This window comes from Ursus arctos, unplaced genomic scaffold (genome assembly GCF_023065955.2).
Source record: "Ursus arctos isolate Adak ecotype North America unplaced genomic scaffold, UrsArc2.0 scaffold_2, whole genome shotgun sequence".
Classification (NCBI taxonomy): Eukaryota; Metazoa; Chordata; class Mammalia; order Carnivora; family Ursidae; genus Ursus; species Ursus arctos.
The window spans coordinates 88,751,474-88,778,996 of NW_026622874.1; the positions used below are offsets into that span (position 1 = coordinate 88,751,474).

General features: G+C 38.6%; 1 protein-coding gene across 2 annotated transcripts in view; it reads right to left on the bottom strand.

Annotated features, from left to right (window-relative positions):
* Positions 1-651: 651 nt before the first annotated feature.
* SEPTIN14 (septin 14) overlaps positions 652-27,523 on the bottom strand; it is a 160,877-nt gene continuing 134,005 nt past the window's right edge. For both annotated transcript variants that reach the window (XM_057315659.1, XM_026515894.4), the window contains 4 exons: positions 19,867-19,963; positions 18,382-18,550; positions 14,994-15,126; positions 652-1,095 (listed from right to left, as the gene is read on the bottom strand). In XM_057315659.1, coding sequence (XP_057171642.1) covers positions 916-1,095; positions 14,994-15,126; positions 18,382-18,550; positions 19,867-19,963 — 579 coding nt within the window. In that variant the 3' untranslated portion in view covers positions 652-915. The remainder of the gene's footprint in view (positions 1,096-14,993; positions 15,127-18,381; positions 18,551-19,866; positions 19,964-27,523) is intronic.

The following is a 27,523-nucleotide window of genomic DNA, read 5'->3' on the forward strand; positions in this document are numbered from 1 at the left end:
CCTCCTTCTCTCCAGGAGCCCATGCCACAGCTCGGCTCCTGCGAAAATCACGTGCTTTCAAAATCTCTGAGCACGAGCTCCAGACACTGCGAAAAACCTGTGCCACTCAGTTCCCCCCGCTCCTCAGTGTTGGTCCAAGAGGTTTTCTTCCTGTGGGAACCTGACTCCTCACTCTCTCATCCCCTCTCTCCCACTCTCCCTTTCCTCTCTCTGTGGGAACGGTTCCCTCCCCTCCGCAGCACAGCAGTTCTCCTCTCTCCCAATTCACTTCCATGTACCTCACACCTGCCTCCAACTGTGGAGATCCTTCTTCCAATCCTCGGATTGATTTCCTGGATTTCCAAAAGCCAATATTTGGTTTTCCAAATATTCCAGATATTTGTATTTCCAAATACAGCTTTGTTTGAGGGACAAGGAAAGCCGAGAATCCCCCTACTCCTTCACCATCTTAACTCCTCTCTCCTAAGATTACCTTTTTACACCATATTTTATGCCTATGGCTCATGAACGAATCCCCTAGTTTTTTTTTTTTTTAAACAAATCCCCGACTTATATTTAGATATATTTAAAAATATGCACTGGAGGTACAGCCAGAGGTATGGAAAAAAAAAATCCCACAGCTAATCAACACTATTTACACTGTGCTATATATGCCTTTGATTTTTTTTTAATTTTAGCAAATATTTATTGAGTGGAAACTCTGCGCTAGTCTTTATTATAAACACTGAGGATACCAAATCTGACAAGATGGTCAGCGTACCTGCTCTTGAGGAGGCAACATTCTAGTTGGGGAACATACACAGTAAGAAAACAAATTTTAAAAATTAGTACAGTTAAGAACTACAAAGATCGTCTCACAGGAAGACAGAATGGAGAGTGACAGGGTTCTACCCTATACAGAAAGGGAAGAGAGGACTATTTCTTACGCTCTTTCTCCTTCTTTACATTGGTGCACACTTGAGTCTGTAATGTCTCAGAAACAGCCTTCATTTTATAAAAATCTATTATTTCTTCTTCCAATTGTCTTCTCTCGTCCTCAAGTTTCATTGTCTCCTCTTGTTGGACTCTTTTAAGATGCTCAAACTTTTCCTGTAGCTGTGAAACAAATGTGCAGTTATGACTTGAAGCACACTATTGTGGTACCTTCCCAGGAATATGTTTGTCTTTTCTACTGATTATCAAACATAGCCTACATTATAGCAGAGCTTGATTTTAAAAACAGTTTCAACATTTCATATTTAAAGTAAATAATCGGATATGGAATTTCTTTTAATTTTAAATGTGTCCCCATTGAACCAAATGCAATAAAACACAAAGTTATGAAAAACACTCAACTGTAGAATTTTTCCTAATGAGGTATATATTTTTAACTCTACATTTTCCCATAACACTACATTTTCCCATAAATCTCTTTCAGTAAAATTTGATAGACCCATGTCCACTAAAAATACATACATTAAAATATGACATGGATTATAAAGTGTTTCTTGACACTTTAATTGATAAAGGCATATCGAAAGAAAGTCTGATAATTTCCTTGTTAAGTAAGATTAGCGTAATTACAGGAAGAAACAAAAACCTCCTTCAGTTACTTTGTTTTTGCTTCTGAGATCTTATTTGATCTGTGGGACTTAAAATGAGCCTAATTAACCATAAGGAGATAATATCACCTTAGTTTCCATTCGAGGAAGGTCTTCAGCATGACTTTATTCAACATAAGAATTGCTTATATGCATCAGAGGACTATGATTTTTACAGCTATAGCTACTACGGCATAGAAGTATGAAGGACAGACCTGTTTTCAGTTTAACTTTTTGAAAAACAAGCGGACTAGGAGCTTAAACTGACACACTATTAATTAGCTGGCTTATATGGCTGTGAAGAACCCAAGCGCGACGTTAACACTAGTGATTCCCGACGCTAGGTGGCCATTAGAATCGTTGGGTCAGCTCGCCCATCTCCCAACGCACAGGCTGCACACTGATCAGTTGCACCACACTACCCGGAGTGGAAACCCGAGCATCACTGCTTTTAGAAATTCCTAGGTGATTTTAATGGGCAGCCAAGTTTGAGAGCCATGGTTTTAAATAAAGATTTCTTTTTCCTCTGCTGAAGTTTGGTATCTCTCAGAATTACATTTTCATGCCTGAGAAGGAAATGAGTATCTACACACAACTGAAAAAGCTGGGGATGAGAGAGTGTGGTATCTATAAATGAGAGCAAAATCAGTGAGAAAAAGTTTCAGTTAAACATGGGAACGTGAGGCTTGGAAGGAAGATGGCAGTGGAGCAGGAGGACCAGAGGCTCACCTCATCCCACAAACAATGAAATAACGATCTAAATATGGCAAAAATCAACCGGAAGACTGAGAGAACAAACTACATAACTAAAGGGAGAGAGGAGGCCACACTGAAAAGGTATGAAGTGTGATGTGATTTAGGGGAGAAATGGATCACAGGTGCTGTGAAGGGGAGGGAGCTGTGGTCACAGAGAAGGGCAAGAGACAGAGGACCACACAGGGGAACACACCAGGAGAACATTTCACCAAAGCCATTGGCTTGGAAAATAAGAGTGACTGAGCTTTGTGAGTTCTTGCAACCTGTGAGGCTTAAAGCCTGGAGTTTTAAATGTCAACAGTCTTGGCTGGGCTAGAGCCCTGAGGGCACAGCCCTGCTCCTGGAGCGAAGACAAGCAGACAACCCAGGGGCATATGGCTTGAAAACAGCAATCTGAAGAACACCTGGGGCACACAGATGAAAGATTATTTGCTCTTCTCAGAGTGCATACCTGAGAGCCAGCATTCACTGAGACTTCTCTCCAGAAACAAAGGAGCTGGCTGGCACCATTTCCCTACCAGTTTCTCAGCATAAACACAGAGCCACCTGCTGGAACAGCATTGACACTGGCTGCCAAAGTTCCTTACACCAAGCATTCTGGCAGGACTGCCCTTTTTCGTCAAGCTTGCCTCAGTCCCAGTGTGGTGGGCCCCTCCCTGAGAACACCAGCACAAACTCCACCCACCCACTCCCACACTATGTCTCCCCACCAAGGGGTACTCCAGGGCCTTAGTTTTGGAAGAAGTGGTGTCAAGTCTCATTTCACAAACAGACCAGAGCACACCTAGTTAAAACTCATCACATTCAGACCGGAGACCAAACACTGTGCACTGTTGGTAAGGACAGCCTCTGCAGATGAATGACCTCCAGCAGAGAGCAGCCAAAACACAACATCATGGAGAAAGGGGAACCCTCTTACGCTGTTGGTGGGAATGCAAGTTGGTACAGCCACTCTGGAAAACAGTGTGGAGGTCCCTCAAAAAGTTAAAAATAGAGCTACACTATGACCCAGCAATTGCACTACTGGGTATTTACCCCAAAGATACAGACATAGTGAAGAGAAGGGCCATATGCACCTCAATGTTCATAGCAGCATTGTCCACAATAGCTAAATCGTGGAAGGAGCCGAGATGCTCTTCAACAGACGAAATGATAAAGAAGATGTGGTCCATATACACAATGGAATATTACTCAGCTATCAGAAAGAACAATTAGCCAACATTTGCAGCAACATGGACGGGACTGGAGGAGATTATGCTAAGTGAAATAAGTCAAGCAGAGAAAGACAATTATCATATGGTTTCACTCATTTATGGAACATAAGAAATAGCAGGGAGATCGGTAGGAGAAGGAAGGGAAGAATGAAGCGTGGGTAAACAGAAGGGGGAGTGAACCACGAGAGACTATGGACTCTGGGAAACAAACTGAGGGTTTCAGAGGGGAGGGAGGTGGAGGAATGGGATAGGCTGGTGATGGGTATTAGGGACGGCATGTATTGCAGGGAGCACTGGGTGTTATAAGCAAACAATGAATCATGGAACACTACATCAAAAACTAATGATGTACTGTAGGGCGACTAACATAACATAATAAAAAATTAAAACAACAACAACAACAACACAACATCAGAGTGCACACAGCACACACTGGAGACACTCTCTGAAGTGCCAGGCCTGGGCACTACATGTCTTCTTCGTAAGACCATTACTTTCAGGAGCAAGAGACATAACTGGACTTTCTCACACAGAGAAGAAGGCAGAGACTTAGACAAAATGCCAAAACAGAGGGATTTATCCCAAATGAAAGAGCAAGATAAAGTCCAGTTAGAGAGCTAGGCCGAACAGATATAGGTAACATGCCTAATGGAAAAGTTAAAGGAACAATCATAAGGATACTCACTGGGCTTCAGAAAGGAATAGAAGACATCAATGAGACCCTTACCACCCTTACTCCCCGGCTTGGAGTGCATTTGGGAGAGGTGACATGGCCTCTCCGTGGGCAAAGTTCCCCGTGGGTGCCATCAAAAGATCCTGCCCATCAGTACAGGAACAAAGATGCTGGCTGAGGCCTACAAACCCTGGCAGTTCTGGCTGTGTACTGCAATTTACCATACACTCCCACACCACTGCCTTCTGTAACAAGCCAACTGCAGCCACAGCTTGAGAGCTTGAGTGAGTTTGGGAGAGGTGACATAGCCTCCCCATGGGCAAAGGACCCTGAGGGCACTATCAAAAGGTCCTGCCCACCAGTACAGGAACAAAGACGCTGGCTGAGGGCTACAAACCCCAGTGGCTCAGCTGTGTGTTGCAATTCACCATAAACTCCAAACTGCGGCGTGATCCTGCCACTACCTTCTGCTACAAGCGAGCACTAGCCATGACATCGGGAAACCCTCCTCCAGAGAATCAGTGTGGGTCTGCTTTTCTTGTCTCTGAAGTTTTCTTGTCTCTGGGGTTTTGAAACAGCGACTTTACAGGTAAAACAACAGCACTAAATTCGTATCTTTCAACAATTACTCTGAATGTAAATGGACTCAACGCTCCAATCAAAAGACATAGGGTATCAGAATGGATAATTAAAACAAAACAAAACAAGACCCAACGTCATGCTGTTTATAAGAAACTCATTTTAGACCCAAAGGCACCTCCAGCTTGAAACCGAAGGGGTGGAGAATCATTTATCATTTATGTGACGCTAATGGACATCAAAAGAAAGCTGGGGTAGCCACCCTTATATCAGACAAACTAGATTTTAAACCAAGGACTGTTGGGGCACCTGAGTGGCTCAGTCTGTTAAGCCTCTGCCTTTGGCTCAAGTCGTGATCCCAGAGTCCTGGGATCAAGCCCTGCATCAGGCTCCCTGCTCAGCAGAGGAGTCTGCTTCTCCCTCTCCCTCTGCCCCTGTTCCTGTGGTCTCTCTCTCGCTCACTTTCTCAAATATGTAAATAAAAAATCTTAAAAAAAACCCCAAGGACTGTAATAAGAGATGGAGAGGACACTATATCATAATAAAAGGATCTATCCAAAAAGAAGATATAACAAGTGCAAATATTCATGCCCCTAACTTGGGAGAAGCCAACTATACAAATCAATTAATAACAAATGTAACAGAGCTCACTGATAATAGTAGAAGAATTTAACACCCCTCTTCGGCAATGGACATATCATCTAAACAGAAAGTCAACAAGGAAACAAGGGCTCTCAATGACACACTGGACCAGATGGACTTCACAGATATATTCAGAGCATTTCACCCTAAAACAGCAGAATACAACATTCTTTTCTACTGTGCATGAGACATTCTCCAAAATAGATCACTTATTAGGTTACAAATCATGGCTCAGCAAGTACAAAAAGATTGAAATCAGACCATGCACCTTTTCTGACGACAATATTATGAAACTAGAAATCAATCACAAGAAAATATCTGGAAAGACCATGAACACATGGAGGTTAAGCAACATGCTACTAAACGATGAATGGGTAAAACAGGAAATCAAAGAAGAAAATTTAAAAATATATGGAAACAAATGAATATGAAAATACAACTGTCAAAAGCTTTGGGATGCAGTTGGAGTGGTCCTAACAGGGAAGGATATAGTAATATGGGCCTACCTCAACAAGCAAATAAGGAAAATCTCAAATAAGGAACATAACATTACACATAAAGAAGTTAGAAAAAGAACAAAAAATTCATCCTAAAGCCAGCAGAAGGAAGAAGATAATAAAGATTAGAGCAGAAATAATGATATAGAAACATAAAAAATGGTAGAACAGATCAAGGAAATTAGGAGCTGGTTCTTGGAAATAAAATTAATACTATTGATAAACCCCTAGCCAGACTTATCAAAAAGAAGAGAGACGGGACCCAGATAAATAAAATCACAAATGACGCAAGAGAAATAAGAACCAACCCTGCGGGAATACAAACAATTCTAAGAGAATATTATTAAAAATTATACGTCAACAAATTGGATAATTGAGAAGAAATGCCATTTTTCAGAGTGCTGGAACAAAAAATCCTAAAATTTGTCTGGAACCAGAAAAGACCCCAAATCGCCAAGAAAATGTTGAAAAAGAAAAACAAAGCTGGGGGAATCACATTGCCTGATTTCAAGCTATATTAGAAAGCTGTGATCACCAAGACAGCATGGTACTGGCACAAAAACGGATGTGTAGTTCAATGGAACAGAAGAGAGAGCCCAGATATAGACCCTCAACTCTATGGTCAACCTATCTTCGACAAAGCAGGAAAAAAACATCCAATTGATAAAAGACAGTCTCTTCAATAAATGGTGCTGGGAAAATTGGACAGCTATATACAGAAGAATGAAACTCGACCATTTTCTTACACCATACACAAAGATAAACTCTAAATGGATGAAAGACCTCGATGTGAGACAGGAATCCATCAAAATCCTAGAGGACAACATAGGCAGTAACCTCTTCCACATCGGCCACAGAAACTTCTTTCATGACACATCTCCAAAGGCAAGGGAAACAAAAGCAAAAATGAACTTTTGGGACTTCATCAAGATAAAAAGCTTCTACACAGCAAAGGAAACAGTCAACACAACAAAGAGGCAGCCCAAGGAATGGCAGAAGATATATGCAAATGACACTACAGATAAAGGGCTAGTATCCAAGATCTATAAAGAACTTCTCAAACTCAACACCCAAAAAACAAATAACCAAGTCAAAAAATGGGCAGAAGGTATGAACAGACACTTTTCCAATGAAGACATACGAATGGCTGACAGACACATGAAAAAACGTTCAACATCATTAGCCATCAGGGAAATTCAAATCAAACCCACATTAAGATACCACCATACACCAGTTAGAATGGCAAAAATGGACAAGACAAGAAACAACAAATGTTGGCGAGGATGTGGAGAAAGGGGCACCCTCTTACACTGTTGGTGGGAATGCAAGCTGGTACAGTCACTCTGGAAAACAGTATGGAGATTCCTCAAGACGTTAAAAATAGAGCTACCCTATGACCCAGTAATTGCACTACTGGGTATTTACCCCAAGGATACAGACGTAGTGAAGAGAAGGGCCATATGCACCCAATGTTCATAGCAACATTGTCCACAATAGTCAAACTGTAGAAGAAGCCAAGATGCCCTTCAACAGATGAACAGATAAAGAAGATGTGGTCCATATATACAATGGAATATTACTCAGCCATCAGAAAAAAATGATTACCTAACATTTGCGTCAACATGGATGGGACTGGAGGAGATTACGCTAAGTGAAAAAAGTCAGGCAGAGAAAGACAATTATCATATGGTTTCACTTATTTGTGGAACATAAGGAATAGCAGGGAGATCATTAGGAGAAGGAGGGGGAAAATGAAGGTGGTGGGGAACAGAGGGGGAATTGAACCATGAGAGACTATGGACTCCGGGAAACAAACTGAGGGTTTTAGGAGGATGTGGTAGCCTGGTGATGGGTATTGAGAAGGGCACGTATTTCATGGAGTTCTGGGTGTTATACACAAACAATGAATCATGGAACACTACATCAAGAACTAACGTACTGTATGGTGACTACATAACATAATAAAAATTAAAAAAAAAAGAAATGGATAAAGTTCATACCAAAACTGAAACAGGAAGAAATAGAAAACCTGAGCAGACCCATAGCCAGCAAAAAAATTGAATTAGTCATCAGAAAACTCCCAACGAACAGAATTCCAGGAACAGATGATTTCCCAGGCAAATTCTACCAAACATCTAAAGAAGAGTTAATATTTTTTCTTCTCAGACTATTTCAAGAAACAGAAAAGGAAGGAAAACTTCCAAATTCATTCTGTGAAGCCAGCTATACCCTGATAAAAACAGATAAAGACTCCAAAAAAAAAAAAAAAAAAAAAGAGAGAGAGAACTATAGGCCGATATCCTTGATGAACACAGATGCAAGAATTCTCAATAAAATACTGGCAAACCAAATCCAACAATACATTAAGAAGGTCATTCACCACAATCAAGTGGGATTTTTTTCCTGGGCTGCAAAGGTGGTTCAATATACACAAATCAATCAATGTGGTACACTACACTAGTAAAAGAAAGGATAAGAACTATATGACCTTTTCAATAGATTCAGAAAAAGCATTTGACAAAGTACAATATCTATTCATGAAAAAGCCCCTAAGAAAGTAGGATTAGAGGGAACATAGCTCAACATAATAAAGGCCATATATGAAAAAGCTACCACTAATACAATCCTTAAGGGGGAAAAACTGAGAGCTTTTCCCCTACAGTCAGGAACAAGACAAGGATGTCCGCTCTCACCACTCTTATTTAATATAGTACTGGTAGTCCTAGCCATAGAAATCAGACAACAAAAATAAATAAATGCATCCAAGTAAGCAAGCAAGAAGTAAAAACTTTCAGTATTTGCGGAAGATGCGATAATCTATATAGAAAACCTGAAAGATTCCCCAAAACTGCTAGAACTAATAAGAGAATTCAGTAAAGTTGCAGGATACAAAATCAATGTACACAAATCTGTTGCATTTCTACACACCAACAATGAAGCATCAGAAGGAGAAATTAAAAAAAAAAATCCCATTTACAACTGCACCAAAAACAATAAGATATCTAGGAATAAACCTAACCAAAGGGGTGAAAGATCTGTACTCTGAAAACTATAAAACACTGATGAAAGAAATTGAAAATGACACGGAGAGGGGCGCCTGGGTGGCACAGCAGTTAAGCGTCTGCCTTCGGCTCAGGGCGTGATCCTGGCATTCTGGGATCGAGCCCCACATCAGGCTCCTCCGCTGGGAGCCTGCTTCTTCCTCTCCCACTCCCCCTGCTTGTGTTCCCTCTCTCGCTGGCTGTCTCTCTCTCTGCCAAATAAATTAATAAAATCTTTTAAAAAAAAAAGAAAAAGAAAATGACACGGAGAAATGGAAAAACACTCCATGCTCATGTATTGGAAGAACAAATACTGTTAAAATGTCTATACTACCCAAAGCAATCTACACATTTAATACAATCCCTATCAAAATAACAACAGCATTTTTCACAGAGCTGGAACAAACAATTCTAAAATTTGTGTGGAGCCACGGAGAAACTGAATAGCCAGAGAAACCTTGAAAAAGAAAAAAAAAAAAAGCTGGAAGCATCACAATTCTGGGCTTCAAGCTATATTACAAAGCTGTAGGGATTAAAACAGTATGGTACTGGCACAAAAACAGATACACAGATCAACACTATATGTTCAGAAAAAGCATTTGACAAAGTACAATATCTATTCATGAAACTATAGAACACTATAGAAAACCCAGAAGTAAACCCACAACTCTATGGTCAATTAAACTTTGACAAAGCAGAAAGAATATACAATGGAAAAAAGACAGTTTTTTCGACAAGTCGTGTTGGAAAAACTGGATAGCAACATGCAAAAGAATGAATCTGGACCACATTCCTACACCATACACAAAAAAATAACCTCAAAATGGATGAAAGACCTAACGTGAGACACGAAACCATCAAAATCCTAGAGGAGAACACAGGCAGTAAGCTCTTTGACATTGGCCATAACAATTCAAAATAAAACCTTCTTCACAGTGAAAGAAACAATCAACAAAACTAAAAGGCAGCCTATGGAATGGGAGAAGATATTTGCAAATGACAAATCTGTAAAGGGTTACTATCCAAAATATATAGAGAACATATAAAACTCAACACCCCCAAAATGAATAATCCAATTAAAAAATGGGCAGAAGACATGGACCAACATTTTTCCAAAAAAGACATACAGATGACCAACAAACAAATGAGAAGATGCTCCGTATCACTCATCATCAGGGAAATACAAATCCAAACTACAATGAGATATCACCTCACACCTGCAGAATGTCTAAAATCAATGGCACAAGAAACAACAGGGGTTGGCGCGGATGTGGAGAAAGTGGAACACTCTTGTACAGTCTGTGGGAATGCAGACTGGTGAAGACACTATGGCAAACAATATGGAGGTTCCTCAAAAAGTTAAACATAGAGAATTACAGACCTATATCCCTGATAAATATGGATGCCAAAATTCTCAACAAGATCCTAGCCAACAGGATCCAACAGTATATTAAAAGGATTATCCATCAAGACCATGTGGGATTCATCCCTGGGATGCAAGGGTGGTTCAACATTTGCAAATCAATCAGTGTGACAGAACACATTAATAAGAGAAGAGACAAGAATTGTATGGTCCTCTCGATGCAGAAAAAGCATCTGACAAAATACAGCATCCTTTGCTGATTAAAATCCTTCAGAGTGTAGGGATAGAGGGTACATTCCTCAATTTCATTAAAACCATCTATGAAAAGCCCTCAACGAATATCATTCTCAATGGGGAAAACCTGAGAGACTTTCCCTTAAGATAGGAACACGACAAGAATGCCCACTCTCGCCATTATTGTTCAACACAGTACTAGAAGTCCTAGCAACAGCAATCAGACAACGAAAATGAATAAAAGGTATTCAAATTGGCAAAGAAGAAGTCAAACTCCCTGTCTTTGCAGATGACATGATACTTTATGTGCAAAACCCAAAAGACTCCACCCCCAAATTACTAGGACTCATACAGCAATTCAGTAACGTGGCAGGATACAAAATCAACGCACAGAAATCAGTTGCATTTCTGATACACAAATACAAATGTTGCAGGACACAAAATCAGTGTAAAGAAATCTGTTGCATTTTGGGGAGGAGTTAAGATGCATTTGGTGGAGGAGTAGTGGGATCCTAAGTTTGTCTCATATCTCGAATACAACTAGAATTATCACATCATTCTGAACACCCAAGATATCAATCAGAGGTCTGGGGAAAGAAAAAAGAAATGCTACATCTACAAGTAGAAAAGTGACCACCTTTTGGGAGGTAGGAGGTACAGAGACTTGAATCTGGTGTGATACAGCTGAGTATAAGGCAGCAGGGAGAGAACCTTCTTAAGGAGGCTACTGCAAAATATTATAAGCAGTGGAGTGCAAAATTGGTACTTTTACAAGTCAGCTACAGTGGGAGACAAGCCTGGCTTAAAGGTGCTTAGGTGGTGAAGTGGGGCAGAATGTCACGTGTGACACCATGATCCGAGGATCCCCTTGGTCACAAGAATGGGTGGTGCCTAAGTGACGCACTGTTCCCAGGCACAGGAGCAGGGAAGCTGGCTGAGAACAGCCAGTTTAGTTACTGGCTTTCTGCTCTGTGTTTTCTTAAACTGTGAACTGCTGCACGGTCGTGTGACTGTTTTCCTGGAACAAGTCCAGCAGAAGACAGAAGCATGGTGAGACCCTTTCTGTGAAGAATAGCATGCATGCATACCATGGAAGTCCCTAAAATTTGGAGTTTTGAAATCAGTCACGTGCCTGAGATAATAAAAAAGCCTGGACTCTGGCAGGGTGAACACAGAACTCTCACGGAAACTGGGGAGACAAGACTTATTAATTTCTCTTCTATGAGGGCTCACTGAAAAGCGAGGGACACGAATTTTCAGCTGTGGGGCTAGAGAACAGGGATCTACCATATTCATCCTGCCCATGAGGGCTTAAAGCCTTCAGGGAACAAAACAGCACCACCTAGTGGAGCCCAGAGCCGCTTACACCAAGCCCTGCCTCCCTGAGCATGGGAGGCACCTTTCCACTAGGGCAAGATCATCTGAGTATCAGCGCAACAAGGTCCCTCCCCCTGAACACCCATACAAACAACTCTCTCACACCAACTTTACTGATGACAGAGGGCTGCAAAGCTTCAACTAGAGGACAAAATAGTATCTAGCATCCTTTGTACTTCTATTCTTTTTTATTATTGTTTTTTCAGTTATTTTCTTCTTTTTTCAATTTTTATCCTTAAGTTTTTCTATTTATATATAATTTATATATTTATTTTATTTTTTATTTCCTTTCATTGTATTATATATATTTTACTTTATTTCTTATTTTGGGACCTAGTTTCTTTCTTTTTTTTTTATTATGTTAGTCACCATACAGTACATCATTAGTTTTTGATGTAGTGTTCCATGATTCATTGTTTGCGTATAACACACAGTGCTCCATGCAATATGTGCCCTCCTTAATACCCATCACCGTGCCAGCCCATCACTCCACCCCACCCCCCACCCCTCTAAAACCCTCAATTTGTTTCCTGGAGTCCATAGTCTCTCGTGGTTCATTTCCCCCTCTGTTTCTATAAAGAACTTCTCAAACTCAACACCCAAAAAACAAATAATCCCGTCAAGAAATGAGAAGTAGACATGAACAGACGCTTCTCCAAAGAAGACATACAAATGGCTAACAGACACATGAAAAAATGCTCAACATCACTAGCCATCGGGGAAATACGAATCAATACCACATTGAGATACCACCTTACACCAGTTAGAATGGCAAAAATTAACAAGGGAGGAAACAACAAATGTTGGAAAGGATGTGGAGGAAGGGGAACCCTCTTACACTGTTGGTGGGAATGCAAGCTGGTACAGCCACTCTGGAAAATGGTGTGGAGCTTCCTCAAGATGTTAAAAATAGAGCTACCTTATGACCCAGCAATTGCACTACCAGGTATTTACCCCAAAGATACAGATGTAGTGAAAAGAAGGACCACATGCACCCACTGTTCATAGCAGCAACGTCCAAAATAGCCCAACTGTGTAAGGAGCTGAGATGTCCTTCAACAGATGAATGGATAAAGAAGATATGGTATATATATACACAATGGAATATTATGCAGCCATCAAAAGAATGAAATCTTGCCATTTGCAACAACATGGATGGAACTAGAGGGTTTATGCTAAGCAAAATAAGTCAATCAGAGAAAGGCAAGTATCATATGATCTTTCTCATATGTGGAATCTAAGAAAGAAAACAGATGAATGCACGGGAAAGGGGGAAAAGAAAAAAGGGAGTGAGGGACACAAACCATAAGTGACTTTTAATGATAGAGAACAAACTGAAGGCTAATGGAGGGAGGTGGTTGGAGGCTGGGCTGGATGGGTGATGGGTATTAAAGAGAGCATTTGTTGTGATGAGTTTGGATGTTTTATGTAAGTAACGAATTCTACTCTAGAAACCAATATTGAGCTGTATGTTAATTAACAACTTAAAAAAAAAAAAAAGGAAGAAAGAAACAGACTCTAATTCTAGAGAACAAACTGATGGTTACCAGAGGGGAAGGACTGATGGGGATTAAGGACTGTAGCTGTTGTAATGAGCACAGCATGGCACATGGAAGTGTTGAATCACTATACTGTACACCTGAAACTAATAAAACACTGTATGTCAACTAACTAAAATAAAAAACTTTAAAAAAATGAAAAGATGAGCAAATCTCTAGTAATGTGGGAAATGTACAAATTTACCAGTTTTTAAGTATTTAAAATTATAAAGTTGTAATTTTGAATTCTGACTAATCCGTCTGCTAGATGTGCTTAAAAAGCTTCCTTTACATCTGTAAGCCTCCACTTTCCATGTCGGCTAATCCCAGTTTCTGTCTACTTTTCATGTTTTCAATAATTAAGTTGGTCCTTTTCTGAGAAAGCCTGGTGGGCCTGTTTCCTCTCACTTCATTCTGTATGGATGCTTTTTACAATCCTGGTCATTTTATTTCTACCAGAATTTTTTTCTATAGTCATTTATTAATCTTTGTTAAGAATTTTGGCTCCTCATCACTTTGCACAACCAATTTTAGACTGTGTTTGGTTTTTCTTGAGGGAACATATAACTGAAGAATTGGAGAAGAACTGATGTCCGGAGGGCAAAAATGAAGCAGATGTACACAAGTAAGGTAGAGGAAAAACAGAGAATTTCAATGGTTGATTTGGTTTCTGGTCACTTTCTACTCTGGGTTTAAGTTATCGTAAGATCCAGCTATGCTTCCTATTCTTGGATTCAATAGGAAACCCTCGAATACTTCTAAAACTTTACCTTCATCCCTAAGCTAATAGAATTTTTATTACATACAGTTCAATTATCCATGATTGAGACATCTGGTATACAGCACCTAGTCACTATCTTGCTTCTATTGAAAAAGTTCATGTTTCAATTTACCTATTTCTGCTCAAAACTAAATTCTTGAGTTAAAACCACATTCACTTAGAGAACAATATTTATGATTCCAAATATATTTTTTGTTTAAAAGGCATTGGTGCAAAAAATCAAAACTATATAAGTAGTCTTTTTCCCATTTCTTTGGAAATATAAAGGAATGAAATGAAAAGAAACTCACATAATTCACCAACAAAAAGTTCTCTAAGTCTTGTGTTAGTCAACATTTACCCACTTACTTATAAAAGTGAAGAAAATTTACTAATGCAGTGGTAGTGTTAGAAAGTAATGACTCTTCATAGAAGTCAATAGCTCGAATTTGCTATAAATTAAAATTCATGCAGGAAAATTCAAATTGTAAAATAAAGGTAAATAGTTTTTACAAAATTATTTTCATTTTTTAAAAAAGCAAATTACATATTCTAGAAAAAAATCAAATTGCTGACTATAATTTTTAAAGCTTGTATTCAAAACCTATATTGGAAATAGCTACCTTTTGAAAAACAGCAAACATTCTCCAAAATCATCAACTAAACCTTTGAGACTAAAACTCCAAATTAACAATACACATAAAAATGAATACAAATTATACCAGACTAGTGTACTTACCTCTTTTTCAGATTCTTTAAATGTTGTTTCTTTCTCCTTTACTCGCTGCATAAACTTTTGTTTCAGTTCTTCTTCTTCCCTCTGGCATTGATCATAGAACTTTTGTCTTTTGGCTTCATAGATCTCTTGAAAACTATAAAAAATATATTATTACTCTCATATTAAAATGGTAATATAAATAAACCTGTAAAAATATATATTGTATGTTAAGTCCCATGAAAGGGCATTTACCAAAATTTTCTTCACGTATAGAAATAGAAATTTCTATATCATGAGATGTAAAAAAGTGAGGCACAGTATTAAATAATATATAGAGAGTATGCCTAAAGAGTACTAGAATTGTGAAACAAATATATTAGTGATTTCTTGTTACCACCACTTTTCAATATATCACACTTCTTCACATCTTTTGATAATAAAATTTAGGGAAACCTCTACTTTATAAGGTTCTTATTTAAAATAAAGCCAGGCAGGGATGCCTGGGTGGGCCAGTCAGTTAAGCCATCTGCCTTCAGCTCAGGTCATGATCCTAGGGTCCTGGGATTGAGTCCCACATCAGGCTCCTTGCTAAGCAGGGAGCCTGCTTCTTCCTCTGCCTGCCACTCCCCCTGCTTGTGCTCTCTCTCTCTGATGAATAAATAAATAAGTAAAATCTTTTAAAAATAAAAATAAAATAAAATAAAATAAAGCCAGGCATCATCATCATCATCATCATCATCATCACCATCATCTAATAATCAAAACAGTATGGAACTAGCACAAAAATAGATACATAGATAAATGGAACATAGTAGACAGTCCCAAAACAAACCCAGGTTTATATGGTCAATTAATCTATGACAAAGGAGGCAAGACTATACAATGGGGAAAAGACAGTCTCTTCATTAACTGGTACAGGAAAACTGAACAGCTATATGTGAAAGTATGAAACTGGACCAGTTTCTTATGCCATACACAAAAAAAGCCTCAAAATTAATTAAATACCAAAATGTGAAACCTGAAACCATAAAACTCCCAGAAGAAAAGATAAGCAGTAATCTCTGGGACACTGGCCAACATTTTTCTACCAACATTTTTCTAGCTATGTCTCCTCAGGCAAAAGAAACAAAAGCAAACATAAACTATTATGACTACACCAAAATAAAAGGCTTTTGTAGAGTGGAGGAAATGATCAACAAAAAGAAAAGGCAACCAATTGAATGGAAAAAAAAACTGTAAATGATATATCTGATAAGAGGCTAATAACCAAAATATTATAAAGAACTTATATGACTCAACACTAAAAAAATAAACTGATAAAAAATGGTCAGAGAACACGAACAGACATTTTTCCAATGAAAATATACAGATGGCCAAAAACCACATGAAAAAATGCTCAACATTACTATCATCAGGGAAATGCAAATTCCCCAAAAACCACAATGAGAAATTGTCTTACACCTGTCAGAATTGTTAGACTCAAAAAGACAAAAATAAAAAAATTTTGGTGAGGATGTGGCCAAGAGGAACCCCCATGCACTGTTGGCTGGAATGGAAATTGGTGCAGCCACTGTGGAAAACAGTATGGAGTTTCCTTAAAAAATTAAAAATAGAAATACCATAGGTTCCCGTAATTCCATTAATGAAAATGAAAACGCTAATTTGAAAAAAATATATGAATCCTTATGTTTATTTCAGCATTATTTACTGTTGCCAAGATGTGGAGGCAACCTAAGTTTCCATCAACAGATGAATGGATAAATAAGATGTGGGGTGTGTGGGTGAGTGTGTGTGTGTGTAAAGAATATTAAAGAATCTTGCTATCTGTGACATGAATGAACCTAGAGAGTACTATGAGAGTACCATGCTAAGGGAAATGTCCGACATAGAAAAATACCATATAATTTCATTTATATGTGGAATCTAAAAAACAAAGCAAAAGAACAGACAAATAAAGAAACAAGAAAAGGAGGAACAGAAGAATAAATACAGAGAACAAACTGGTGATTGCCAAAGGGAAGGGTAATGGGAGATTGGCAAAATAGGTGAAAGGGAGTGGGAGGTACAGGCTTCTGGTTATGGTATAAAGAAGTCATGGGGATGAAAGGTACAGCACAGGAAATATAGTCAGTGGTATTATAATAGTGTTGTATGGTGACCAATGGTAACTACACTTGTGGTGAGCATAGCATAATGTATAAAGTTATCAAGTAATTATTTGTAAACCTGAGAGTTATGTAATATTGGGTATCAACTATACTTCTTTTTTTTTTTTTTAAGATTTTATTTATTTATTTGACAGAGATAGAGACAGCCAGTGAGAGAGGGAACACAAGCAGGGGGAGTGGGAGAGGAAGAAGCAGGCTCATAGCGGAAGAGCCTGATGTGGGGCTCGATAACGGATCACCAGGATCACGCCCTGAGCCGAAGGCAGATGCTTAACCCCTGTGCCACCCAGGCACCCCTATACTTCATTTTTTTAAAAAATTGACTTTAGGGGCGCCTGGGTGGCACAGCGGTTAAGCGTCTGCCTTCGGCTCAGGGCGTGATCCTGGCGTTATGGGATCGAGCCCCACATCAGGCTCTTCTGCTGTGAGCCTGCTTCTTCCTCTCCCACTCCCCCTGCTTATGTTCCCTCTCTCGCTGGCTGTCTCTATCTCTGTCAAATAAATAAATAAAATCTTAAAAAAAAAATAAAAAATAAAAAATAAATAAATAAAAATTGACTTTAAGAGTGGAAAAAATCCGGTTTCCACAACATCTTTATTAAAAAGTCCATCTCTTCTCCCAAAATAAAAATATGAAAGTTATGTCAGGCATCTTTCAAAATTCAATTCAGTTAAGATAGCCAGTTCAATTTTGGTTGTCTTCGAAGTACCTAAAAAATCGATATACCTGGATCATACCTCACTGTAATTCTTTAGAGTACAAATCCTATTCCTCTTAAATATAACTAAATACACCTGCTCTCAAACTATTTTCACTTGACTTCTACAATGTTACGGTTGCTTTTTCTCCTTCCTTCATCCAATATTCAATGTCCTTTGCCATCCTTCTCAATATCCTTTGCCAGCCTTTATCAATCTTTGCCAATATTTGAAAATCTCTTCCATGAACATCTATTTCATATGAAATACAAAAATAAAAACAAAATAGTATTTTTCTTCTGGATACACATTTCACCATATACACATACTGAATACTCATATTTGAGCATATAAATGGGCCCCTGAATTACATTGCTGTTAATAACTCCGTCCAAGTCTGATGATTAAAAAAACATACAATTCAGGATGACCCAGAATGTGAAATGTACAGCTATTCTCATTCCCAAATGATTGAATCTCATGGTTGTAAGGGATTTCTAAATCACCCATTAGCTTGTTCTGACAAGATCTCCTCCACTCACCTAAGTGGCTTGTTATCTGGGCCCACATCAGTAAAGCCCATTTTTTTCAGTTTGCAGCACCTATAACGTTCATAGTGCTGAATGTGGGTTTGTTCTTTCAGGTCTTCCATATTTATGCAAAGAAGCATATCCCGGAGCTTGACAAAATCACAGTGATTTTCATTTTCCACTAGGCAGAAAAATAAGAAAGCAGCAACACTCATGATCAATCCTTGGCACCCACTAAGTATTCCTGAGTGAATGTATGCATGAAAAACACATTTAAAATAACAGCTGAGAGATTGTTATAATTAATAGATATAATTCTTTGTAACTGTAACTATGATTATATGGTACATATCTATTACAGGGAGAGTTTATATTTGGATCAGGAAATTTGCTTTAAATGTATTAGCCACAGAATAAATAGGAAACAGTGAATTAACATGTTATATTACTGTATGGCATAGTTTTTTGTTAATAACTGTTAGTATTTTACAAACTACCCCCAAGGTATTTCACAGAGCACTAAGAAAGAATGTAATATAATTCACTAAAGTAAGTAATTTCATTAATGTAATCCTGCTACCATGAAGGCATTAAAAATTATGCATGTTTTAGTTCTCAAATACTATTTATATCCTGTATTTATGAGACCAAATTAGTCAAAGTTTAAAAATCAACCAATAAATTTACATGCCTCTCTCCTATGTTTGTCATATCCATACTACTGGGCACTATATATATTTTATCATGCATGATATTGTAACCAAATTTAATATTCATTAAAATATATTGTTTTTAAGTGTGTTTCATAAATTTAATTTTTAATATAGGAATTAATAAAACAACATTTTGGAAACTAGTACAAGTGGAGATAATAATCCAATCCCCAATAATTTGTATTACAACTATATAAACCAGAGAATAAATGACTGCCTGTTGTTATATCAACTCATGACAATGTTAGATAGCTAATATAAATATTTAAGCGTAATTTTTCCAAAGGTAAATTACATGTTTTTATCTTAAAAATAGTTTACCATCCTTTTTGTCTAGTGACCACTTAAAAATGCCTTAATTAAGTAGTAATTAATTTATGTAACAGGTTTTAAACACCGGTATTTATGCTTTAATGTTGTTCAAAGTTCTTTTGTTCAAACCACTTTCCAACATTCTGAATGTAATTGTTTACGCATAGAGAGATACTCTGCCTATGTGAGATTGGGGTAAATGAGGAGGTTGTACCAAACCTCTGTGAGTTTTTGTTTAGAGCACCACCTAGCAAACGCCTATGAGAACGAATTATAGTCAAAGTAAGAATTTGCTTAAATGGAAAAGAATTTGTGCTCTTCATTAGTAACCTTTAATTTACTGTTTAGCAATAACTACCAATATTGACTCAAGTTAAAATATTTTAAGACTATGAGAATACACACACACACACACACACACACACACACACACACTTTCCAGAGCAAGCCTGCTCACTTTCATCACATTTACCTTGTAAAACTCCCCAAGGGTACTGACGGCCTCTGACCATTCTTTTTCCAACTTTCACTTCATCCATACTCCCTACTACAGCAAAAGGTAATTGTCCCTAAAAGTAAAACAACTTTAATTATGTTCTCTTACAACAGTATGGCCTACTCTGTTACTTATTTCTGTTATGGAAATCAAAAGAGACAAGAATATCATAGTAAGTTTATTCAAAAAATGTATCTACCCTGTCTCAGATTTTTAAATGCGGAGGTAAATTTGTGCAAATTAATTTTTGCAAGCATTATCATCAGGCCATGCACACAACTGAAAACTATCTACTGAGCAGAGCCTAAAGCAAGGGGTTCTGCTGTGGGGAATACAAATAAAAAATATTTTTACGAGACACAATTTTTTTCACATTATCTTTACCCTGAAACACAAATATGTTGAGGAAATGATATGTAAACAACTTTTAACTCTAGTATACAAGTTAAAATGGAAAATATTAAGGAAAAAAACTATGAAAATTAGTTAATGGATATACAATTAGAATATATTAATAAATATACTAAATATGTCTCAATGAATTCTAAATAAAATTAAAGGGTCACTCTTGGAGGTGAGAGTCAGAGGGATCTGAAAATTAATGTGGAACCCACAGGAGATTGGGGAAGATGAAAAGCAAAGTAAGAAGAATAATCCCAGGTAAAATAGGGTTTTGAGCAGGATGTAAAGACAGCAGAAATATGCAAGATAAATTCATGATCTGTCAGAAGTTACATAGATTGTCTGAATAGAAGGGTTGATATACAAGAAATGTCAAAGAAAAAAATTATTAAGCACCATGTTAAATATTTAATAATTAACAGTATTTAATTTACGGATTAATTTTGGTTAAAAAAAAGTATTCCCTATGAATTCCTAGAGGTAAAATTAGAGAGGTCAAAATCTTTAAGACAGTATCTAAAGTCAATATAACACAGAAGATAAATAAAAAGTTTACATTACTCAGCTTTTCAATTCAGAAAACTGTTTAGTTTGTGAAGTCTTAAAGTAAATGGTGTATGAAAAATAACAAAAGAAAATGGAAGAAACAGAATTCGTACTTATTTGTTATAACCAGACACTGTGTATCAGGAACTTTGCAAAGATTATAGCATTTATACCTCACAAGAAGCCTCAATAGTCATCTTAGTGATCCCATAGTGTATATAAGTCAACAGCCTCAGGGAAGATAGGAATTGTATTAAGAGCCTATTTTTTAAAGAGTTTTACTCTTTCTTAAAGTTTTTATTTAAATTTCAGTTACTTAACATATAGTGTAATATTAGTTTCAGGTGTACAATGTAGAGATTCAACACTTCCATACAACACTCAGTGCTCATGACAATGCACTCCTTAATCCCCATCACCTATTTAACCCATCTCCCCTCTGATAAACATCAGTTTGTTATCAATAGTTAAGAGTCTGTTTCTTGGCTTTTCTCTCTCTCTCTTTCCCTCTCTTTCTCCTTTACTCATTTTTTAAAAAGATTTTATTTATTTATTTATTTGACAGAGAGAGAGACAGCCAGCGAGAGAGGGAACACGAGCAGGGGGAGTGGGAGAGGAAGAAGCAGTCTCCCAACAGAGGAGCCTGATGTGGGGCTCAATCCCAGAACGCCGGGATCACGCCCTGAGCCGAAGGCAGACGCGTAACGACTGAGCCACCCAGGCGCCCCTCTCCTTTACTCATTTGTCTTCTTTCTTTCTTTCTTTTTTTTTTTTTTAAAAGATTTTATTTATTTATTTATTTGACAGAGAGCCAGCCAGCGAGAGAGGGAACACAAGCAGGGAGAGTGGGAGAGGAAGAAGCAGGCTCCCAGCAGAGCAGGGAGCCTGACGTGGGGCTCAATCCCAGGACCCTGGGATCACGCCCTGGGCCGAAGGCAGACGTTAATGACTGAGCCAACCAGGTGCCCCTGTCTTGTTTCTTAAATTCCACATATGAGTGAAATCATATGGTATTTGTCTTTTTCTGACTAACTTATTTCCCTTGGCATTATATGCTCTAACTCTATCCATGTCATTGCAAATAGCAAGATTTCATTTTTCTTATGGCTGAATAATATTCGATTGAATATATGAACCACATTTTCTTTATCCATTCATCTATTGATGGACACATTGGCTGCTTCCATAATTTGGCTATTGTAAATAATGCTGCTATAAACATAGAGGTGCATGTATCCCTTTGAATTAGTGGTTGTTTTTTTTGGGGGGGGGGGAGGTAAATACCAAACAGTGCAGCTTTGGATCATAGGATTGCTCTATTTTTAATCGTCTGAGGAATTTACATACTGTTTTTCCTGTTTTGCTTCTTATAGTCCAGTTTTCTTTTTGTTTCCATTTACATCTTAAATGTTTTTTCATACCTCCACTTTTAATCTGCATGTGTCTTTAGGTCTGAAGTGAATCTCTCATAGACAACATATGGGTCTTGCTTTTTTATCCGTTCAGTAATTCAATGTCTTTGGATTAGAGTATTTAAAACATTTACCTTTAGGGCGGTCAATGATAAATAGGTACTTATTGGCAGTTATTAATTGTTTTACAGTTGTTTTTATGGCAGTTATTGTTTTACAATTGTTTTTATACTTCTTCTCTATTCCTTCTTCCTTCTCTTGCATTCTTCCTTTGTGGTTTAATGTTTTTCTCTAGTGTTATTCTTTTATTTCTTTATCTTTTTAATATCTATTTTAGATTTTTTATTTTTTTACCATGAGTTTCATATATAATATCTTATGTGTATAGTAGCTTATATTAAGTTGATGGTGACTTAAGTTTGAACCCATCTTAAAAGAATGAAATTTCTATCCCCTCTCCCCACATTTTAAATATATGATGTCATACTTTACATCCTTTTATCTTATGAATTCTTGACTCATATTTGTGGGTAGGATGGTATGGGTGTTTTTGTTTTGTTTTGTTTAACTTCAAGTTAGTTAACATATAGTTTTATTATCAGTTTTAGGGGGAGAATTCAGTGATTCATCAGTTGCATATAACACCCAGTGCTCATTATATCAAGTGCCCTCCTTAATGCCCCCATCACTCAATTACCCCATCACTCACCCACCTCCCCACCAGCAACCCTCAGTTCATTCCGTATAGCTAAGAGTCACATCTGCTGTCTCCTGACTTGTTAATATCATCCATTCTGACCAGTGTGAGGTAGTGTCTCATTGTGCTTTTGATTCATATTTTCCTGATGCTGAGTGATGTTCAGCATTTTTTCATGTGCCTGTGGGACATTTGTATATCTTCTTTGCAGAAATGTCTGTTCATGTCTTCTACCCATTTCGTGACTGGATTTTTGTTTTTTGGCTGTTGAGTTTGATAAGTTCTTCATAGATTTTGGATACTAGACCTTTATCTGGTATGTCATTTGCAAATATCTTCTCCCATTCCATAGGCTGCCTTTTAGTTTTGTTGATTGTTTCCTTTGCTGTGAAGAAGCTTTTTATCCTGATGAAGTCCCAATAGTTCATTTTTGCTTTTGTTTCCTTTGCCTTTGGAGACATGTCTAGGAAGAAGTTCCTGGGGCCAAGGTGAAAGAGGTTGCCATTTGTGTTCTCTAGGATTTTGATGGATTCCGTATCACATTTACATCTTTTATCCATTTTGAATTTTTAAAAAGATTTTATGTATTTATTTGGCAGAAAGAAAGAGAGAGAGAGAGAGAGAGTGCACAAGCAGGAGGAGTAGGAGAAGGAGAAGCAGACTCCCCGCCAAGCCGGGAGCCTGATGCAGGGCTCAATCCCAGGACTCCAGGATCATGACCTGAGCCAAAGGCAGATGCTCAACTGGCTGAGCCACCCAGGCACCCCTGAATTTATTTTTGTGTATGGTATAAGAAAGTGGTCCAGTTTCCTCCTCCTGCATGCAGCTGTCCAATTTTCCCAATACCATTTGTTGAAAGACTGTCTTTTTTCCATTGGCTATCCTTTCCTGCTTTGTCGAAGGATAGTTGACCACAGAGTTGAGAGTCCATTTCTGGGTTCTCTATTCTGTTCCATTGATCTATGTGTCTATGTACGTACCAGTACCATCGTGTCTTGATGATTACAGTTTTGTAATATACCTTGAAGTCTGGAAATGTGATGCCTCCAGCTTTGCTTTTCTTTTTCAACATTATTTGGACTATTTGGGGTCTTTTGTGGTTCTGTACAAATTTTAGAATTGTTTGTTCCAAGCATGCTACGACTTTTAAGTACAGAAGGTAGAACTGAAATTTAAGTCTAACTACAAGGTTTATCTTTTCAAATATGATTTGAGGAGGAGTTAACATGACAGAGGAGTAAGGGGAACCTAAGTTTCCCTCATCCCTTGGACACAGCTAGATAATTATCAAAACAATCTGAACAGCCAAGAAATCAATCTGAGGCCTGAAAGAACAAAACTACAAGTCTTCAAGCAGAAAAGCAAGCACCCTCTGGAAGCTGGAGGTGCAGAGAGTGGATCTGGGGGAGATAAGAACTTTGCGGGCTGCGGAGGGGAGGGAGCCCTGCTTACAGCTCTGTTTAAGCAGCAGAGCATAAAATTTGAAGGTTAGGAGTCAGCCACCACCAGGTCGTGACTAGCTAAAAGTTGCTGCAGTAGAGAAGGAGGGCAGAGACCCAGGAATGGCCTGAGAATGCCTGGGTCGCAAGAAGAACGGGTGGTGCCAACATGCTACACTGTTCCCAGGCATAGGAGCAGGGAATCTAGCTGAGGGCCGTGACACTGGATGCCAGCTCTCTTCTCTTCCTTGCCATAAACTCTAAACTGCTGTGCAGTAACATGGCCACTTTCTTGGGATGGGCCAGTAAATGGGTAAAAAGCCATGAGACCCTGACCCAGAGGACCAGCATGGGTCTGCACCACAGAAGTCCCTAAAATTTAGAGTTTTGAAACCCAGCCACACAACTGAGACAAACAACTCAGACACAGGCAGGGTGAAGGCAGAGATCTGAAGGAAGCCAGGGACAAGAGGGGTGATTGTTTGCATTTCTGTGAAGGGCTCCTGAAGAGTGGTGGATGTGAACTCTCAGTTCCAGGGCTAGAGAGCATGGGGCCGCCATTTTCACCAGCTCCTCAATGCTAAAAGTCTTAAGGGAGCAAATCTCCAGCTAGTAGAGGTTGGAGCAGCCTACACCAAGCCCTGCCCCCCACACCCTGCAGGCACATCTCCACTTGGACAAGTCCACTTGAGAATCAGCGAGGCCCTCCCCCATAAGACAAGCAGAAACAACTCACACACAAGTCTACTGATCATAGAGGACGCCAGAGCCTCATCTCTAGGGGAAATAGGGGAAATCTAACTACCTTTTTATTTCTATTTTTTTATTATTTATTATTTTTTATTGCTACTTTAATTGTTTATTATTTTTTAACTTTATTTTTATATATATTTTTATATTTTATCTTTGTTTTTGATTTTTGGGGGATCTAGCTGCTGCTGCTGCTTCTTCTTCTTCTTCTTCTTCTTCTTCTTCTTCTTCTTCTTCTTTTAATTTAGCTTCTTTTAACAAGCAGACCAAAATACAACCAGGGTCTAGTTTGCTTTGTTTTTTCTGGAAAAAGTGACAAGGCAGAGGAATTCACCCCAAAAGAAAGAACTAATGGCCAGGGATTTAATCAAAACAGATATAAAAAAGACGTCTGAACTAAAATTTAAAACAACAATTATATGGATATTAGCTGGGCTTGAAAAAATTCACAGAAGAAACTAAAGAATCCCTTAATACAGAGATAAATGAATTAAAATCTAGTAAAACCAAAATTAAAAATACTATAACCGAGATGCACGTTATAAAAATGAGGATGGATGAGTAGAGGAACAATTCATTTATACAGAAGATAAAATTATAAAATAATGAAGCTGAAAAGAAGAGGGAAAGAAAGGTAATGGATCACAAAGGTAGACTTAGGGAAATCAGAGACTTATTAAAATATAATAACATTTGCATCATGGGTGTCCCAGAAAATAAAGAGAGAAAATGGGGCAGAAGGCTTATTTGAACAAATTATAGATGAAAGCTTCCCTAATATGGGGAAGGATGCAGACATTAAAACCCAAGAAGCAAAGAGAACTCCCATTAAATTCAACAAAGGCCGATCATCGCCAACACATATCATAGTCAAATTCACAAAATACACAGAAAAGGAAAGAATCCTGAAAGCAGCAAGGGAAAAAAAAAAGTCCTTAACTTACAAAAGAAGACAGATCAGAATCACAGCGGATTTGTGGCAGGTCAGAAGAAAAGATATATTCAACATTATGTGTGGGAAAAACAGGGAGCCAGGAATTCTTTATCCAGCAGAACTGTCATTCAGAATGAAGAAGAGATGAAAGAGTTTTTCAGACAAACAAAAACTAAAGGAGTTTGTGACCACTAAACCAGGCCTGTAAAAATTTTAAGGGGGACTCATTGAGTGGAGAAAAAGGACCAAAAGCAACAAAGACTAGAAAGGACAACAGAACATGACAAGAAACATACTCTACAGGTAGCACAATGACACAAAATTCATATCTTTCAATAATCACTCAGAATGTAAATGAACCAGGGGGCGGGGGGAAAGATGGCAGAGGGGTAGGGGACCTTATTTCAACCGGTCCCCTGCATCGAGCTGGATATCGACCAGACCATTCTGAACACCCACAAACTCAGCCTGAGATGTAAGAAGATACATCTGGATCTCAACAAACAGAACATTACTGGTGGTTTGTCTCGAGGTATGAAGTGGGGAGCTGAGAATCTGTGGGCACATATCGGAAGATAAACAGAAGGGGGAGGGAGCCTCCGTGAACTTGTGCTGGGAAGGTGAAAGCCTCCCACCCTGGGGACCAGGCACAGACTTGCAGACCAGAAAGGTCTTTAGGACACCACCCACCACACTGAACCGGGAGCTCGGGAGCGCGTGTGCGAGCTAGGGCGGCTGGTGGTGTTAGAAGCACAAAGGGCAGAGACGTGGCAGCCCTGGGAATGAGGACTGGGAGAGCAGCTGTGGAGCACACAACTCAGGACACTGTGGGTTTTAGCAGCACTGACAGAATGGAGTCAGTGTAGCCTGGAGAGCTCAGTGAAGAGCAGACTGCGATTTCTCTGCTCTGAGACAGAGGTTTGGATATGGTCACATCTGCTCTGACTCTCAGAAAAGACACAGAAAGCTACCAGGGAGAGCCGCCAGAGAACAAAAGCCCCCCAAAACTGGTTCTCACTGAGTCCATCCCCCCCACAGGGGGTAGGGCAACTCTCCCCAAAGAGGGTTGCCTGAGTATCAGCGCAGCAGGCCCCTCCCCCAGAAGGCCGGCTGGAAGTACAAGAAGCCCACATCCCTAAGGTCCCTATAAAACAGTTGCATCTTGCTTGGGTCCTGGTCAATAACTTGGACTCTGTACATCCCCACAACCACACCTCATCAGGATGACAAAGAGGAGGAACCCCCAACAAAGGAAGAAACAGAGACTATGGCCTCTGCCACAGAACTAATGGATATGGATATAACCAAGATGTCAGAAATGGATTTCAGAATACCAATTATCAAGATGATATCTAGGCTTGAGAAAAATAGTAACAAAAATATAAAATCTCTAAGGGCTGAAATGAGATCTAATCTGGCTGACCTTAAAAATGCTATGAATGAAATGCAGTCT